The 17,718-nt window shown below is 45.4% G+C and overlaps 1 protein-coding gene across 1 annotated transcript in view; it reads left to right on the top strand.

The window, feature by feature from the left end:
• The window catches only part of CYTH4 (cytohesin 4), a 169,593-nt gene that overhangs the window by 119,048 nt on the left and 32,827 nt on the right, over positions 1-17,718 (top strand). The window contains exon 2 of the mRNA XM_069736848.1: positions 15,410-15,483. Within this exon, the coding sequence (XP_069592949.1) occupies positions 15,410-15,483 (74 nt within the window). The remainder of the gene's footprint in view (positions 1-15,409; positions 15,484-17,718) is intronic.

Genomic DNA, 17,718 nt, shown 5'->3' with positions numbered 1-17,718 from the left:
ACAGTGATCTGACAATAACCCAAAAACAATAGAACGAGCTCTGAGACGTGGAATCTCTGTAGACCGCAATACCTGAACCTATCCTAAACACAACTAAAGGCAGCTGTGGATTGCGCCTGACACTACCTATGCAACTCGGCACAGCCTGAGGAACTGACTAGCCTGAAGATAGAAATACAAGCCTGACTTGCCTCAGAGAAATACCCCAAAGGAAAAGGCAGCCCCCCACATATCATGACTGTTAGCAAGATGAAAAGACAAAACGTAGGGATGAAATAGATTCAGCAAAGTGAGGCCCGATATTCTAGATAGAGCGAGGATAGCAAAGAGAACTTTGCAGTCTACAAAAAACCCTAAAGCAAAAAACCACGCAAAGGGGGCAAAAAGACCCACCGTGCCGAACTAACGGCACGGCGGTACACCCTTTGCGTCTCAGAGCTTCCAGCAAAAACGAGTAGACAAGCTGGACAGAAAAAACAGCAACAAAAGCAAAGAAGCACTTATCTAAGCAGAGCAGCAAGCCACAGGAAAGATCCAAAGCTCAGATCCAACACTGGAACATTGACAAGGAGCAAGGAAGACAGAATCAGGTGGAGTTAAATAACAAGGCAGCCAACGAGCTCACCAGAACACCTGAGGGAGGAAGCCCAGAAGCTGCAGTACCACTTGTGACCACAGGAGTGAATTCAGCCACAGAATTCACAACAGTAACCCCCCCCCCCTTGAGGAGGGGTCACCGAACCCTCACCAGAGCCCCCAGGCCGACCAGGATGAGCCACATGAAAGGCACGAACAAGATCTGGAGCATGGACATCAGAGGCAAAAACCCAGGAATTATCTTCCTGAGCATAAACCTTCCATTTAACCAGATACTGGAGTTTCCGTCTAGAGACACGAGAATCCAAAATTTTCTCCACAATATACTCCAATTTCCCCTCCACCAAAACAGGGGCAGGAGGCTCAACAGATGGAACCATAGGTGCCACGTATCTCCGCAACAACGACCTATGGAATACATTATGTATGGAAAAGGAGTCCTGGAGGGTCAGACGAAAGGACACAGGATTGAGAATCTCAGAAATCCTATACGGACCAATAAAACGAGGTTTAAATTTAGGAGAGGAAACCTTCATAGGAATATGATGAGAAGATAACCAAACCAGATCCCCAACACGAAGTCGGGGACCCACACGGCGTCTGCGATTAGCGAAAAGTTGAGCCTTCTCCTGGGACAAGGTCAAATTGTCCACTACCTGAGTCCAGATCTGCTGCAACCTGTCCACCACAGAATCCACACCAGGACAGTCCGAAGACTCAACCTGTCCTGAAGAGAAACGAGGATGGAACCCAGAATTGCAGAAAAATGGAGAGACCAAGGTAGCCGAGCTGGCCCGATTATTAAGGGCGAACTCAGCCAACGGCAAAAAGGACACCCAATCATCCTGGTCTGCAGAAACAAAACATCTCAGATATGTTTCCAAGGTCTGATTGGTTCGTTCGGTCTGGCCATTAGTCTGAGGATGGAAAGCCGAGGAAAAAGATAGGTCAATGCCCATCCTACCACAAAAGGCTCGCCAGAACCTTGAAACAAACTGGGAACCTCTGTCAGAAACAATATTCTCAGGAATGCCATGCAAACGAACCACATGCTGGAAGAACAAAGGCACCAAATCAGAGGAGGAAGGCAATTTAACCAAGGGCACCAGATGGACCATTTTAGAAAAGCGATCACAGACCACCCAAATGACTGACATCTTTTGAGAAACGGGAAGGTCAGAAATGAAATCCATCGAAATATGTGTCCAAGGCCTCTTCGGGACCGGCAAGGGCAAAAGCAACCCACTGGCACGTGAACAGCAGGGCTTAGCCCTAGCACAAATCCCACAGGACTGCACAAAAGTATGTACATCCCGTGACAGAGATGGCCACCAGAAGGATCTAGCCACTAACTCTCTGGTACCAAAGATTCCTGGATGACCAGCCAACACCGAACAATGAAGTTCAGAGATAACTTTACTAGTCCACCTATCAGGGACGAACAGTTTCTCGGCCGGACAACGATCAGGTTTATTAGCCTGAAATTTTTGCAACACTCGCCGCAAATCATGGGAGATGGCAGACACAATGACTCCTTCCTTGAGGATACTCGCCGGCTCAGATAAACCCGGAGAGTCGGGCACAAAACTCCTAGACAGAGCATCCGCCTTCACATTTTTAGAGCCCGGAAGGTACGAAATCACAAAATCGAAGCGGGCAAAAAATAACGACCAACGGGCCTGTCTAGGATTCAAGCGCTTGGCAGACTCGAGATAAGTAAGGTTCTTATGATCAGTCAATACCACCACGCGATGCTTAGCTCCTTCAAGCCAATGACGCCACTCCTCGAATGCCCACTTCATGGCCAGCAACTCTCGGTTGCCCACATCATAATTACGCTCAGCAGCAGAAAACTCCTGGAAAAGAAAGCACATGGTTTCAACACTGAGCAACCAGAACCTCTCTGTGACAAAACCGCCCCTGCTCCAATCTCAGAAGCATCAACCTCGACCTGGAACGGAAGAGAAACATCTGGTTGACACAACACAGGGGCAGAACAAAAACGACGCTTCAACTCCTGAAAAGCTTCCACGGCAGCAGAAGACCAATTAACCAAATCAGCACCCTTCTTGGTCAAATCGGTCAATGGTTTGGCAATGCTAGAAAAATTACAGATGAAGCGACGATAAAAATTAGCAAAGCCCAGGAACTTTTGCAGACTTTTCAGAGATGTCGGCTGAGTCCAATCCTGGATGGCTTGGACCTTAACCGGATCCATCTCGATAGTAGAAGGGGAAAAGATGAACCCCAAAAATGAAACTTTCTGCACACCGAAGAGACACTTTGATCCCTTCACGAACAAAGAATTAGCACGCAGGACCTGGAAAACCATTCTGACCTGCTTCACATGAGACTCCCAATCATCTGAGAAGATCAAAATGTCATCCAAGTAAACAATCAGGAATTTATCCAGATACTCACGGAAGATGTCATGCATAAAAGACTGAAAAAAAGATGGAGCATTGGCAAGTCCGAATGGCATCACTAGATACTCAAAATGACCCTCGGGCGTATTAAATGCCGTTTTCCATTCATCTCCTTGCCTGATTCTCACCAGATTATACGCACCACGAAGATCTATCTTAGTGAACCAACTAGCCCCCTTAATCTGAGCAAACAAGTCAGATAACAATGGCAAGGGATACTGAAACTTAACAGTGATCTTATTAAGAAGGCGGTAATCAATACACGGTCTCAGCGAACCATCCTTCTTGGCTACAAAAAAGAACCCTGCTCCCAGTGGTGATGACGATGGGCGAATATGTCCCTTCTCCAGGGATTCCTTCACATAACTGCGCATAGCGGTGTGTTCAGGCACGGATAAATTAAATAAACGACCTTTAGGAAATTTACTACCAGGAATCAAATTGATAGCACAATCACAATCCCTATGCGGAGGTAGGGCATCGGACTTGGGCTCTTCAAATACATCCTGATAATCAGACAAGAACTCTGGGACCTCAGAAGGAGTGGATGACGAAATAGACAAAAATGGAACATCACCATGTACCCCCTGACAACCCCAGCTGGATACCGACATAGAGTTCCAATCCAATACTGGATTATGGGTTTGTAGCCATGGCAACCCCAACACGACCACATCATGCAGATTATGTAGCACCAGAAAGCGAATAACTTCCTGATGTGCAGGAGCCATGCACATGGTCAGCTGGGCCCAGTACTGAGGTTTATTCTTGGCCAAAGGTGTAGCATCAATTCCTCTCAACGGAATAGGACACCGCAAAGGCTCCAAGAAAAACCCACAACGTTTAGCATAATCCAAATCCATCAGATTCAGGGCAGCGCCTGAATCCACAAACGCCATGACAGAATACGATGACAAAGAGCATATCAAGGTAATGGACAGAAGGAATTTGGACTGTACAGTACCAATGACGGCAGACCTATCGAACCGCTTAGTGCGCTTAGGACAATCAGAAATAGCATGAGTGGAATCACCACAGTAGAAACAGAGCCCATTCAGACGTCTGTGTTCTTGCCGTTCAACTCTGGTCATAGTCCTATCGCACTGCATAGGCTCAGGTTTAATCTCAGACAATACCGCCAGATGGTGCACAGATTTACGCTCGCGCAAGCGACGACCGATCTGAATGGCCAAAGACATAGACTCATTCAATCCAGCAGTCATAGGAAAACCCACCATGACATCCTTAAGAGCCTCAGAGAGACCCTTTCTGAACAAAGCTGCCAGCGCAGATTCATTCCACAGAGTGAGTACTGACCACTTCCTAAATTTCTGGCAATATACTTCTATATCATCCTGACCCTGGCACAAAGCCAGCAAATTTTTCTCAGCCTGATCCACTGAATTAGGCTCATCGTACAGCAATCCGAGCGCCAGGAAAAACGCATCGACACCACTCAATGCAGGGTCTCCTGGCGCAAGAGAAAATGCCCAGTCCTGAGGGTCGCCGCGCAAAAAAGAAATAATAATCAAAACCTGTTGAACTGAATTACCAGAAGAATGAGGTTTCAAGGCCAGAAATAGCTTACAATTATTTTTGAAGCTCAGAAACTTAGTTCTATCACCAAAAAACAAATCAGGAATAGGAATTCTTGGTTCTAGCATAGATTTCTGATCAATTGTATCTTGAATCTTTTGTACATTTATAACGAGATTATCCATTGAAGAGCACAGAGCCTGAATATCCATGTCCACAGCTGTGTCCTGAAGCACCCTAATGTCTAGGGGGAAAAAAAGACTGAACACAGAGCTGAGAAAAAAAAATGATGTCAGAACTTCTTTTTTCCCTCTATTGAGAATCATTAGTTAGGCTCCTTGTACTGTTATGAAGGCAATCCAGTAACACAGTGTGCCAGTAATCAGAGCACATACAGTGATCTGACAACAACCCAAAAACAATAGAACGAGCTCTGAGACGTGGAATCTCTGTAGACCGCAATACCTGAACCTATCCTAAACACAACTAAAGGCAGCTGTGGATTGTGCCTGACACTACCTATGCAACTCGGCACAGCCTGAGGAACTGACTAGCCTGAAGATAGAAATACAAGCCTGACTTGCCTCAGAGAAATACCCCAAAGGAAAAGGCAGCCCCCCACATATAATGACTGTTAGCAAGATGAAAAGACAAAACGTAGGGATGAAATAGATTCAGCAAAGTGAGGCCCGATAATCTAGATAGAGCGAGGATAGCAAAGAGAACTTTGCAGTCTACAAAAAACCCTAAAGCAAAAAACCACGCAAAGGGGGCAAAAAGACCCACCGTGCCGAACTAACGGCACGGCGGTACACCCTTTGCGTCTCAGAGCTTCCAGCAAAAACGAATAGACAAGCTGGACAGAAAAAACAGCAACAAAAGCAAAGAAGCACTTATCTAAGCAGAGCAGCAGGCCACAGGAAAGATCCAAAGCTCAGATCCAACACTGGAACATTGACAAGGAGCAAGGAAGACAGAATCAGGTGGAGTTAAATAACAAGGCAGCCAACGAGCTCACCAGAACACCTGAGGGAGGAAGCCCAGAAGCTGCAGTACCACTTGTGACCACAGGAGTGAATTCAGCCACAGAATTCACAACAGGCTGTTGTTCCATAATTGCATACTGCTGAAGCTGTTGTTCCATAATTGCACACTTCTGGGGCTGGTTTGTTCCATAATTGCACACTTCTGGGGCTGGTTTGTTCCATAATTGCACACTGCTGGGGATGTTGTTCCATAATTGCACACTTTGGGGCTGTTGTTCCATAATTGCACACTTTAGGGCTGTTGTTCCATAATTGCACACTGCTGGGGCTGTTGTTCAATAATTGCACACTTCGGGGCTGTTGTTCCATAATTGCACACTTCTGGGGCTGTTGTTCCATAATTGCACACTGCTGGGGCTGTTGTTCCATAATTGCACACTTCTGGGGCTGTTGTTCCTTAATTGCACACTTCTCTGGCTGGTTTGTTCCATAATTGCAAACTTCTGGGGCTGGTTTGTTCCATAATTGCACACTTCTGGGGCTGGTTTGTTCCATAATTGCATACTGCTGAGGCTGTTGTTCCATAATTGCACACTGCTGGGGCTGTTGTTCCATAATTGCACACTGCTGGGGCTGTTGTTCCATAATTGCACACTTCTGGGGCTGTTGTTCCTTAATTGCACACTTCTCTGGCTGGTTTGTTCCATAATTGCACACTTCTGGGGCTGGTTTGTTCCATAATTGCACACTTCTGGGGCTGGTTTGTTCCATAATTGCATACTGCTGAAGCTGTTGTTCCATAATTGCACACTGCTGGGGCTGTTGTTCAATAATTGCACACTTCGGGGCTGTTGTTCCATAATTGCACACTGCTGGGGCTGTTGTTCCATAATTGCATACTGCTAAAGCTGTTGTTCCATAATTGCACACTTCTGGGGCTGGTTTGTTCCATAATTGCACACTTCTAGGGCTGGTTTGTTCCATAATTGCACACTTCTGGGGCTGTTGTTCCATAATTGCACACTACCTGGGCTGTTGTTCCATAATTGCACACTTCGGGGCTGTTGTTCAATAATTGCACACTTCGGGGCTGTTGTTCCATAATTGCACACTGCTGAAGCTGTTGTTCCATAATTGCACACTTCTGGGGCTGGTTTGTTCCATAATTGCACACTTCTGGGGCTGTTGTTCCATAATTGCACACTGCTGGGGCTGTTGTTCCATAACTGCACACTTCTGGGGCTGTTGTTCCATAATTGCACACTTCTGGGGCTGTTGTTCCATAATTGCACACTGCTGAAGCTGTTGTTCCATAATTGCACACTTCTGGGGCTGTTGTTCCATAACTGCACACTGCTGGGGCTGTTGTTCCATAACTGCACACTGCTGAAGCTGTTGTTCCATAATTGCACACTTCTGGGGCTGTTGTTCCATAATTGCATACTGCTGAAGCTGTTGTTCCATAATTGCACACTTCTGGGGCTGGTTTGTTCCATAATTGCACACTGCTGGGGATGTTGTTCCATAATTGCACACTTCGGGGCTGTTGTTCCATAATTGCACACTGCTGGGGCTGTTGTTCAATAATTGCACACTTCGGGGCTGTTGTTCCATAATTGCACACTTCTGGGGCTGTTGTTCCATAATTGCACACTGCTGGGGCTGTTGTTCCATAATTGCACACTTCTGGGGCTGTTGTTCCTTAATTCCACACTTCTCTGGCTGGTTTGTTCCATAATTGCAAACTTCTGGGGCTGGTTTGTTCCATAATTGCATACTGCTGAAGCTGTTGTTCCATAATTGCACACTGCTGGGGCTGTTGTTCCATAATTGCACACTGCTGGGGCTGTTGTTCCATAATTGCACACTTCTGGGGCTGTTGTTCCTTAATTGCACACTTCTCTGGCTGGTTTGTTCCATAATTGCACACTTCTGGGGCTGGTTTGTTCCATAATTGCACACTTCTGGGGCTGGTTTGTTCCATAATTGCATACTGCTGAAGCTGTTGTTCCATAATTGCACACTTCGGGGCTGTTGTTCCATAACTGCACACTGCTGGGGCTGTTGTTCCATAACTGCACACTGCTGAAGCTGTTGTTCCATAATTGCACACTTCTGGGGCTGTTGTTCCATAATTGCATACTGCTGAAGCTGTTGTTCCATAATTGCACACTGCTGGGGCTGTTGTTCAATAATTGCACACTTCGGGGCTGTTGTTCCATAATTGCACACTGCTGGGGCTGTTGTTCCATAACTGCACACTGCTGTGGCTGTTGTTCCATAATTGCACACTTCTGGGGCTGGTTTGTTCCATAATTGCACACTGCTGGGGATGTTGTTCCATAATTGCACACTTCTGGGGCTGGTTTGTTCCATAATTGCACACTTCTGGGGCTGGTTTGTTCCATAATTGCACACTTCTGGGGCTGGTTTGTTCCATAATTGCATACTGCTGAAGCTGTTGTTCCATAATTGCACACTTCGGGGCTGTTGTTCCATAATTGCACACTGCTGGGGCTGTTGTTCCATAATTGCATACTGCTGAAGCTGTTGTTCCATAATTGCACACTTCTGGGGCTGGTTTGTTCCATAATTGCACACTTCTGGGGCTGTTGTTCCATAATTGCACACTACCTGGGCTGTTGTTCCATAATTGCACACTGCTGGGGCTGTTGTTCAATAATTGCACACTTCGGGGCTGTTGTTCCATAATTGCACACTGCTGGGGCTGTTGTTCCATAATTGCACACTTCTGGGGCTGGTTTGTTCCATAATTTCACACTTCTGGGGCTATTGTTCCATAATTGCACACTGCTGGGGCTGTTGTTCCATAATTGCACACTTCTGGGGCTGTTGTTCCATAATTGCACACTTCTGGGGCTGTTGTTCCATAATTGCACACTGCTGAAGCTGTTGTTCCATAATTGCACACTTCGGGGCTGTTGTTCCATAACTGCACACTGCTGGGGCTGTTGCTCCATAACTGCACACTGCTGAAGCTGTTGTTCCATAATTGCACACTTCTGGGGCTGTTGTTCCATAATTGCATACTGCTGAAGCTGTTGTTCCATAATTGCACACTGCTGGGGCTGTTGTTCAATAATTGCACACTTCGGGGCTGTTGTTCCATAATTGCACACTGCTGGGGCTGTTGTTCCATAACTGCACACTGCTGTGGCTGTTGTTCCATAATTGCACACTTCTGGGGCTGGTTTGTTCCATAATTGCACACTGCTGGGGATGTTGTTCCATAATTGCACACTTCTGGGGCTGGTTTGTTCCATAATTGCACACTTCTGGGGCTGGTTTGTTCCATAATTGCACACTGCTGGGGATGTTGTTCCATAACTTCACACTTCGGGGCTGTTGTTCCATAATTGCACACTGCTGGGGCTGTTGTTCCATAATTGCACACTTCTGGGGCTGTTGTTCCATAATTGCACACTGCTGAAGCTGTTGTTCCATAATTGCACACTGCTGGGGATGTTGTTCCATAACTTCACACTTCGGGGCTGTTGTTCCATAATTGCACACTTCTGGGGCTGTTGTTCCATAATTGCACACTTCTGGGGCTGTTGTTCCACAATTGCACACTTCTGGGGCTGTTGTTCCATAATTGCACACTGCTGGGGCTGTTGTTCCATAATTGCACACTTCTGGGGCTGTTGTTCCATAATTGCACACTGCTGAAGCTGTTGTTCCATAATTGCACACTGCTGGGGATGTTGTTCCATAACTTCACACTTCGGGGCTGTTGTTCCATAATTGCACACTGCTGGGGCTGTTGTTCCATAATTGCACACTTCTGGGGCTGTTGTTCCACAATTGCACACTGCTTGGGCTGTTGTTCCATAATTGCATACTGCTGAAGCTGTTGTTCCATAATTGAACACTGCTGGGGATTTTGTTCCATAACTTCACACTTCGGGGCTGTTGTTCCATAATTGCACACTTCTGGGGCTGTTGTTCCATAATTGCACACTGCTGGGGCTGTTGTTCAATAATTGCACACTTCGGGGCTGTTGTTCCATAATTGCACACTGCTGAAGATGTTGTTCCATAATTGCACAGTTCTGGGGCTGGTTTGTTCCATAATTGCATACTGCTGAAGCTGTTGTTCCATAATTGCACACTTCGGGGCTGTTGTTCCATAATTGCACACTGCTGGGGCTGTTGTTCCATAATTGCATACTGCTGAAGCTGTTGTTCCATAATTGCACACTTCTGGGGCTGGTTTGTTCCATAATTGCACACTTCTGGGGCTGTTGTTCCATAATTGCACACTTCGGGGCTGTTGTTCCATAATTGCACACTGCTGGGGCTGTTGTTCCATAATTGCACACTGCTGGGGCTGTTGTTCAATAATTGCACACTTCGGGGCTGTTGTTCCATAATTGCACACTGCTGGGGCTGTTGTTCCATAATTGCACACTTCTGGGGCTGGTTTGTTCCATAATTGCACACTTCTGGGGCTATTGTTCCATAATTGCACACTGCTGGGGCTGTTGTTCCATAATTGCACACTTCTGGGGCTGTTGTTCCATAATTGCACACTTCTGGGGCTGTTTTTCCATAATTGCACACTGCTGAAGCTGTTGTTCCATAATTGCACACTTCTGGGGCTGTTGTTCCATAACTGCACACTGCTGGGGCTGTTGTTCCATAACTGCACACTACTGAAGCTGTTGTTCCATAATTGCACACTTCTGGGGCTGTTGTTCCATAATTGCATACTGCTGAAGCTGTTGTTCCATAATTGCACACTTCGGGGCTGTTGTTCCATAATTGCACACTGCTGGGGCTGTTGTTCCATAACTGCACACTGCTGTGGCTGTTGTTCCATAATTGCACACTTCTGGGGCTGGTTTGTTCCATAATTGCACACTGCTGGGGATGTTGTTCCATAATTGCACACTTCTGGGGCTGGTTTGTTCCATAATTGCACACTTCTGGGGCTGGTTTGTTCCATAATTGCACACTGCTGGGGATGTTGTTCCATAACTTCACACTTCGGGGCTGTTGTTCCATAATTGCACACTGCTGGGGCTGTTGTTCCATAATTGCACACTTCTGGGGCTGTTGTTCCATAATTGCACACTGCTGAAGCTGTTGTTCCATAATTGCACACTGCTGGGGATGTTGTTCCATAACTTCACACTTCGGGGCTGTTGTTCCATAATTGCACACTGCTGGGGCTGTTGTTCCATATTTGCACACTTCTGGGGCTGTTGTTCCACAATTGCACACTGCTTGGGCTGTTGTTCCATAATTGCATACTGCTGAAGCTGTTGTTCCATAATTGAACACTGCTGGGGATGTTGTTCCATAACTTCACACTTCGGGGCTGTTGTTCCATAATTGCACACTTCTGGGGCTGTTGTTCCATAATTGCACACTGCTGGGGCTGTTGTTCAATAATTGCACACTTCGGGGCTGTTGTTCCATAATTGCACACTGCTGAAGATGTTGTCCCATAATTGCACACTTCTGGGGCTGGTTTGTTCCATAATTGCATACTGCTGAAGCTGTTGTTCCATAATTGCATACTTCGGGGCTGTTGTTCCATAATTGCACACTGCTGGGGCTGTTGTTCCATAATTGCATACTTCGGGGCTGTTGTTCCATAATTGCACACTGCTGAAGCTGTTGTTCCATAATTGCACACTTCTGGGGCTGGTTTGTTCCATAATTGCACACTTCTGGGGCTGTTGTTCCATAATTGCACACTACCTGGGCTGTTGTTCTATAATTGCACACTGCTGGGGCTGTTGTTCAATAATTGCACAATGCTGGGGCTGGTTTGTTCCATAATTGCACCCTTCTGGGGCTGTTGTTCCATAATTGCACACTGCTGGGGCTGTTGTTCCATAATTGCAGACTTCTGGGGCTGGTTTGTTCCATAATTGCACCCTTCTTGGGCTGTTGTTCCATAATTGCACACTGCTGGGGCTGTTGTTCCATAATTGCACACTTCTGGGGCAGTTGTTCCATAATTGCACACTTCTGGGGCTGGTTTGTTCCATAATTGCACACTTCTGGGGCTGTTGTTCCATAATTGCACACTGCTGGGGCGTTGTTCAATAATTGCACACTTCTGGGGCTGTTGTTCCATAATTGCACACTTCTGGGGCTGTTGTTCCATAATTGCACACTGCTGAAGCTGTTGTTCCATAATTGCACACTTCTGGGGCTGTTGTTCCATAACTGCACACTGCTGGGGCATTTGTTCCATAATTGCACACTTCTGGGGCTGTTGTTCCATAATTGCACACTGCAGAGGCTGTTGTTCCATAATTGCACACTTCGGGGCTGTTGTTCCATAATTGCACACTGCTGAAGCTGTTGTTCCATAATTGCACACTTCTGGGGCTGTTGTTCCATAATTGCACACTACCTGGGCTGTTGTTCCATAATTGCACACTGCTGGGGCTGTTGTTCAATAATTGCACACTTCGGGGCTGTTGTTCCATAATTGCACACTTCCGGGGCTGTTGTTCCATAATTGCACACTGCTGAAGCTGTTGTTCCATAATTGCACACTTCTGGGGCTGGTTTGTTCCATAATTGCACACTTCTGGGGCTGTTGTTCCATAATTGCACACTGCTGGGGCTGTTGTTCCATAATTGCACACTTCTGGGGCTGTTGTTCCATAATTGCACACTTCTGGGGCTGTTGTTCCATAATTGCACACTTCTGGGGCTGTTGTTCCATAATTGCACACTGCTGAAGCTGTTGTTCCATAATTGCACACTTCTGGGGCTGGTTTGTTCCATAATTGCACACTTCTGGGGCTGTTGTTCCATAATTGCACACTGCTGGGGCTGTTGTTCCATAATTGCACACTTCTGGGGCTGTTGTTCCATAATTGCACACTTCTGGGGCTGTTGTTCCATAATTGCATACTGCTGAAGCTGTTGTTCCATAATTGCACACTTCTGGGGCTGTTGTTCCATAATTGCACACTGCTGGGGCAGTTGTTCCATAATTGCACACTTCTGGGGCTGTTGTTCCATAATTGCACACTGCTGGGGCTGTAGGCTTTTTGTTGCACAATTTTTGGGTTGTAACTTTCAGCTGCACACGACTCAGGCTTTAGATAGCTGCAATGCTCGTTGTCATACCGTGTAAGTCAGACTCCTCTCCTGGTACACTTTACAGCTTATTTGTGCCCATATACTTACCGTATATTGATTCCTGCCATAAGTAGCTATCAATCAGTAAAGAATAGGCAGTGTAGGCACAATAAAAAGAGCAAGGTAGGGTAACACCACCATATTCTGAACATGAAACTCAGTTACTCAGTGAGACTGGGAGCGGAAATGGATGGAGTTCACAGCTTTAGCAAATCTGGAGTTTAACAGGTCACTTCCTATCTCCTTGTAGTAATTTAGCTTTATTTTAATACATATATGAATGAGGATGGAATGAGGGTGATCTGGGACCCCATCCATTGAAGGTCATAGGACTCTTACTGACTATGAAAATGTTGTGAAATAACTAGTCATCAGTTGTGGCAATAAATGCACTATATGGCACAGCTTTATATGGCACATCTATGGGGCAATAATGAACGGTGCAGAGCACTATATGGCACAGCTTTATATGGAGCATCTATGGGGCAATAATGAACAGTATGGAGCATTATATATGGCACAGCTTTATATGGCACATCTGTGGGGCAATAATGAACGGTATGGAGCATTATATATGGCACAGCTTTATATGGCACATCTATGGGGCAATAATGAACGGTATGGAGCATTATATATGGCACAGCTTTATATAGCACATCTATGGGGCAATAATGAACGGTGCAGAGCACTATATGGCACAGCTTTATTTGGCACATCTATGGGGCAATAATGAACGGTGCAGAGCACTATATGGCACAGCTTTATATGGCACATCTATGGGGCAATAATGAACGGTGCAGAGCACTATATGGCACAGCTTTATATGGCACATCTATGGGGCAATAATGAATGGCGCAGAGCACTATATGGCACAGCTTTATATGGAGCATCTATGGGGCAATAATGAATGGCGCAGAGCACTATATGGCACAGCTTTATATGACACATCTATGGGGCAATAATGAACGGTGCAGAGCACTATATGGCACAGCTTTATATGGCACATCTATGGGGCAATAATGAACAATATGGAGCATTATATATGGCACAGCTTTACATGGAGCATCTATGGGACAATAATGAACAATATGGAGCATTATATGTGGCACAGCTTTATACAGAGCATCTATGGGGCAATAATGAATGGTATGCAGCATTATATGTGGCACAGCTTTCTATGGAGCATCTTATGGGGCAATAATGAACGGTATGGAGCATCTATTTTTATTTTTGAAATTCACCGGTAGCTGCTGCATTTCCTACCCTAGGCTTATACTCGAGTCAATAAGTTTTCCCAGTTTTTGTGGCAAAAGTAGGGGGACCGTCTTATACTCGGGTCGGCTTATACTCGAGTATATACGGTATCTGGAGGAAAACTTTCCGAAGGACCGTTTTACAATCCGGAATGAACCTTCTTAGATACCCTCATTCCCAATAATTAGTCTATCTAAGGGGGTCAGTCGGCAATCACCCAAAGAATGAGCCAAATATTTGTTTCTCAGTGAGATGGGTCGTAAGTAGGCTTAAAAAACATTATTGTAAAAAATAAGACATTCTGCGCAGAGCATTCAAACTGAAGATCGTTCTGTGCACATGGATGTGATTAACAGCTGCAATCTGGAAGTGTAAATGGGCTGTTAAAGTGTATCAGGCATTAAACTTTACTAGTTTACTGTGTATGCAAAAAACACAATTGAACAGCATCTTCCAACACAATAGCATAGATGTGAATGGGCAGCACAGTGGCTCAGTGGTTAGGACTGTATGGTGGTTCAGTGGTTAGGACTGTATGGTGGTTCAGTGGTTAGGACTGTATGGTGGTTCAGTGGTTAGGACTGTATGGTGGCTCAGTGGTTAGGACTGTATGGTGGCTCAGTGGTTAGCACTGTTGCTTTGTCATGCTGAGGTCATGGATTCAAATCCCACCAAGGACAACATCTGCAAGGAGTTTGTATGTTCTGCCCGTGTTTTCATGGGTTTCCTCCGGGTTCTCCGGTTTCCTCTCACATTCCAAAAGACATACTGATAGGGAATCTAGATTGTGAGCCCCAATGGAGACTGTGATGACATTAACTATAACACACTGCAGAATACGAACGTGCTATTTAACTGAGCATAATAAATTGCAGTGACTGTATTTCAGTGCTTGCATATATCTTGGTGCACAGTGTGTTGCGGCATTTTTGCATGTACATACATACAAAAAATAGCGCAACACACAATGCGCCAAGATGTATGCAAACTCTTAATACATACATTTTGAACTTTATTTCTTCTATACAGACTGATATAGAAGAATTAATATATCCAATATTTGCATTCATCTTGGCGCCCATAGTATGCTGCTGAAATGTTTTGCATGAATTTTATGCTGCTTTGTACATATGAAGGTACAAAGATAGTGTAAGTTACTGGTAAAAAGGGTGTATGGTAAGGGAAAGGTTCGCTCAATAACAACCAATGGCTCACAAGCATACGTCCGCTGTATACCTTATTAGACACAATTGCCCAAATGAAACATTATTTTTTTGTGCTGCATCCTGAGACAAATATACGTGATCATTGCAGCTTCTGAACCCCACAGCAGCCCCTTTAAGGGAAAAATCATTAGGATTTTTTTTGCGTGTATTTTCATTGCTATAGATATATGAAAATTGTACAAATAATTGTATGTCTTCCTGTAGAAAATAGATAATATTTCTAAATAAACTGTTTGTTTTCTTTCAAAAGGAAACACAATGGTTCAAACAGAGGAGGCAAAGATCACATCACCAACCAAAGATGAGCTACTGGAGCAAATTAAAGTGTGTTGGTACCTTGCTAAATCCATCCTGTGCTATCTTACCCCATTCCTGTTTTCATTATCTTAACCTTTTTATTGTGTGTTTTAATTTATTTTTCTGTATGCAGTGCTATTCCATAAAAACTCACATTTCATAATTGTCTTTTTACCGTTGGTGTAACTAGAGTCTGATGGGTCATGGTTAGTGTTGAGCATTCCGATACCGCAAGTATCGGGTATCGGCCGATACTTGCGGTATCAGAATTCCGATACCGAGATCCGATACTTTTGTGATATCGGGTATCGGTATCGGATCAATAGTGAGGTGTAAAATAAAGAATTAAAATAAAAAATATTGATATGCTCACCTCTCCGGCGGCCCCTGGACATCACGCTGCTAACCGGGAGGCTTCTTTGTTTAAAATGCGCGCCTTTAGGACCTGCGAATGACGTCCCGGCTTCTGATTGGTCGCGTGCCACCCATGTGACCGGCACGCGACCAATCAGAAGCCGCGACGTCATTCTCATTCACAAAAACTCCTAATTCTAGGAATTAAGGACCTGCGAATGACGTCGCGGCTTCTGATTGGTCGCGTGCCGGTCACATGGGCGGCACGCGACCAATCAGAAGCCGGGACGTCATTCGCAGGTCCTAAAGGCGCGCATTTTAAACAAAGAAGCCTCCCGGTTAGCAGCGTGATGTCCAGGGGCCGCCGGAGAGGTGAGCATATCAATATTTTTTATTTTAATTCTTTATTTTACACATCCCTATGGATCCCAGGGCCTGAAGGAGAGTTTCCTCTCCTTCAGACCCTGGGAACCATGAGAATACCTTCCAATACTTGATGTCCCATTGACTTGTATTGGTATCGGATATCAGTATCGGCGATATCCGATATTTTTCGGGTATCGGCCGATACTATTCGATACCGATACTTTCAAGTATTGGACGGTATCGCTCAACACTAGTCATGGTGCAAAATTTGGACAAGGGCTCACCCTCCACCTCCCTTCCGCATGTTGGTCAAATGTATGGTCACTTGCAGCACTCTAAATCCTATAAGGACACACTTGTTGCCTCCTCCCCAGAATCCTGGGCCCCCCATTCTGGTATATATGTCCCCCTTATTGGTTCATATCTCCCCCATCCTGGTATATATGTCCCCCATCCTGGCATATATGTTCCCCATCCTGGTATATATGTGCATGCTTTCCACCAGTCTTTCACACTGCTTCTGGTGCAAAAATGTCAGCAGTTCTTCATTGTTTGATGGCTTGTGACTATCCATCATCCTCTTGATTACATACCAGAGATTGGGCTGCCCATGACAGGGTTTTGATGTGGTGGTCTCTTAATTTTTGGCAGAGCTGTATGTTCCCCATCCTGGTATATATGTTCCCCATCCTGGTATTTATGTCCCTCATCCTGGTATATATGTCCCACATCCTGGGCCCATGGTAGTAGACAAGTGCCCCATCCTGGGCCCATTCTGGTATTTATGTCTCCCATACTGGTATATATGTTTCCCTTTCTGGGCCCATCCTTGGATGTAGCTCTCCAGTCCAAGCCCCCTCCTGGTATACATGTCCCCCTTCATAGTATATATGTCCCCATCCTGGTATATATGTCCCCAATCTGGGTATATGTGTCCCTCATCCTGGTATTCATGTCCCCCTTCCTGGTATATATGTCCCCCATCCTGGCGTATATGTCCCCCATCCTAGGCCCATCCTGATATATATGTTCCACATCCTGGGCCCATAATGTTATATTGATCCTCCATGCTGAGCCCATCTTGGAATATACAGGTGCACTTCACAATGCAGACGAGCTGAAGGCTGCTATCAAAGCAACCTGGGCTTCCATAACACCTCAGCAGTGCCACAGGCTCATCGCCTCCATGCCACGCCGCATTGATGCATTAATTGATGCCAATGGAGCCCTGACTGAGAATTGAGTGCATTTGCTGAACATTCATGTCAGTAGGCCAACATTTTGGATTTTAAAATCATTTTTCAAGCTGGTGTTATAAAGTATTCTAATTTACCGAGATAATGACTTCTGGGTTTTCATTGGCTATAAGCCATAATTAGGGTTCAGCGACTTTTACTTTTATAGGATCGGGTCGGGTTTCAAGAAACCCGACTTTTTCAAAAGTCGGATCGAGTGAAATCGGCCGATCCTATAAAAAAGTCGGGGTCGGAGTCGGCCGAAACTCGAAACCCAATGCAGTGCATTGGGTTTCCAATGGTTCCC

Source organism: Ranitomeya imitator, chromosome 8 (genome assembly GCF_032444005.1).
Source record: "Ranitomeya imitator isolate aRanImi1 chromosome 8, aRanImi1.pri, whole genome shotgun sequence".
NCBI lineage: Eukaryota > Metazoa > Chordata > Amphibia > Anura > Dendrobatidae > Ranitomeya > Ranitomeya imitator.
This window is presented reverse-complemented; position numbering and strand designations above follow the sequence as displayed.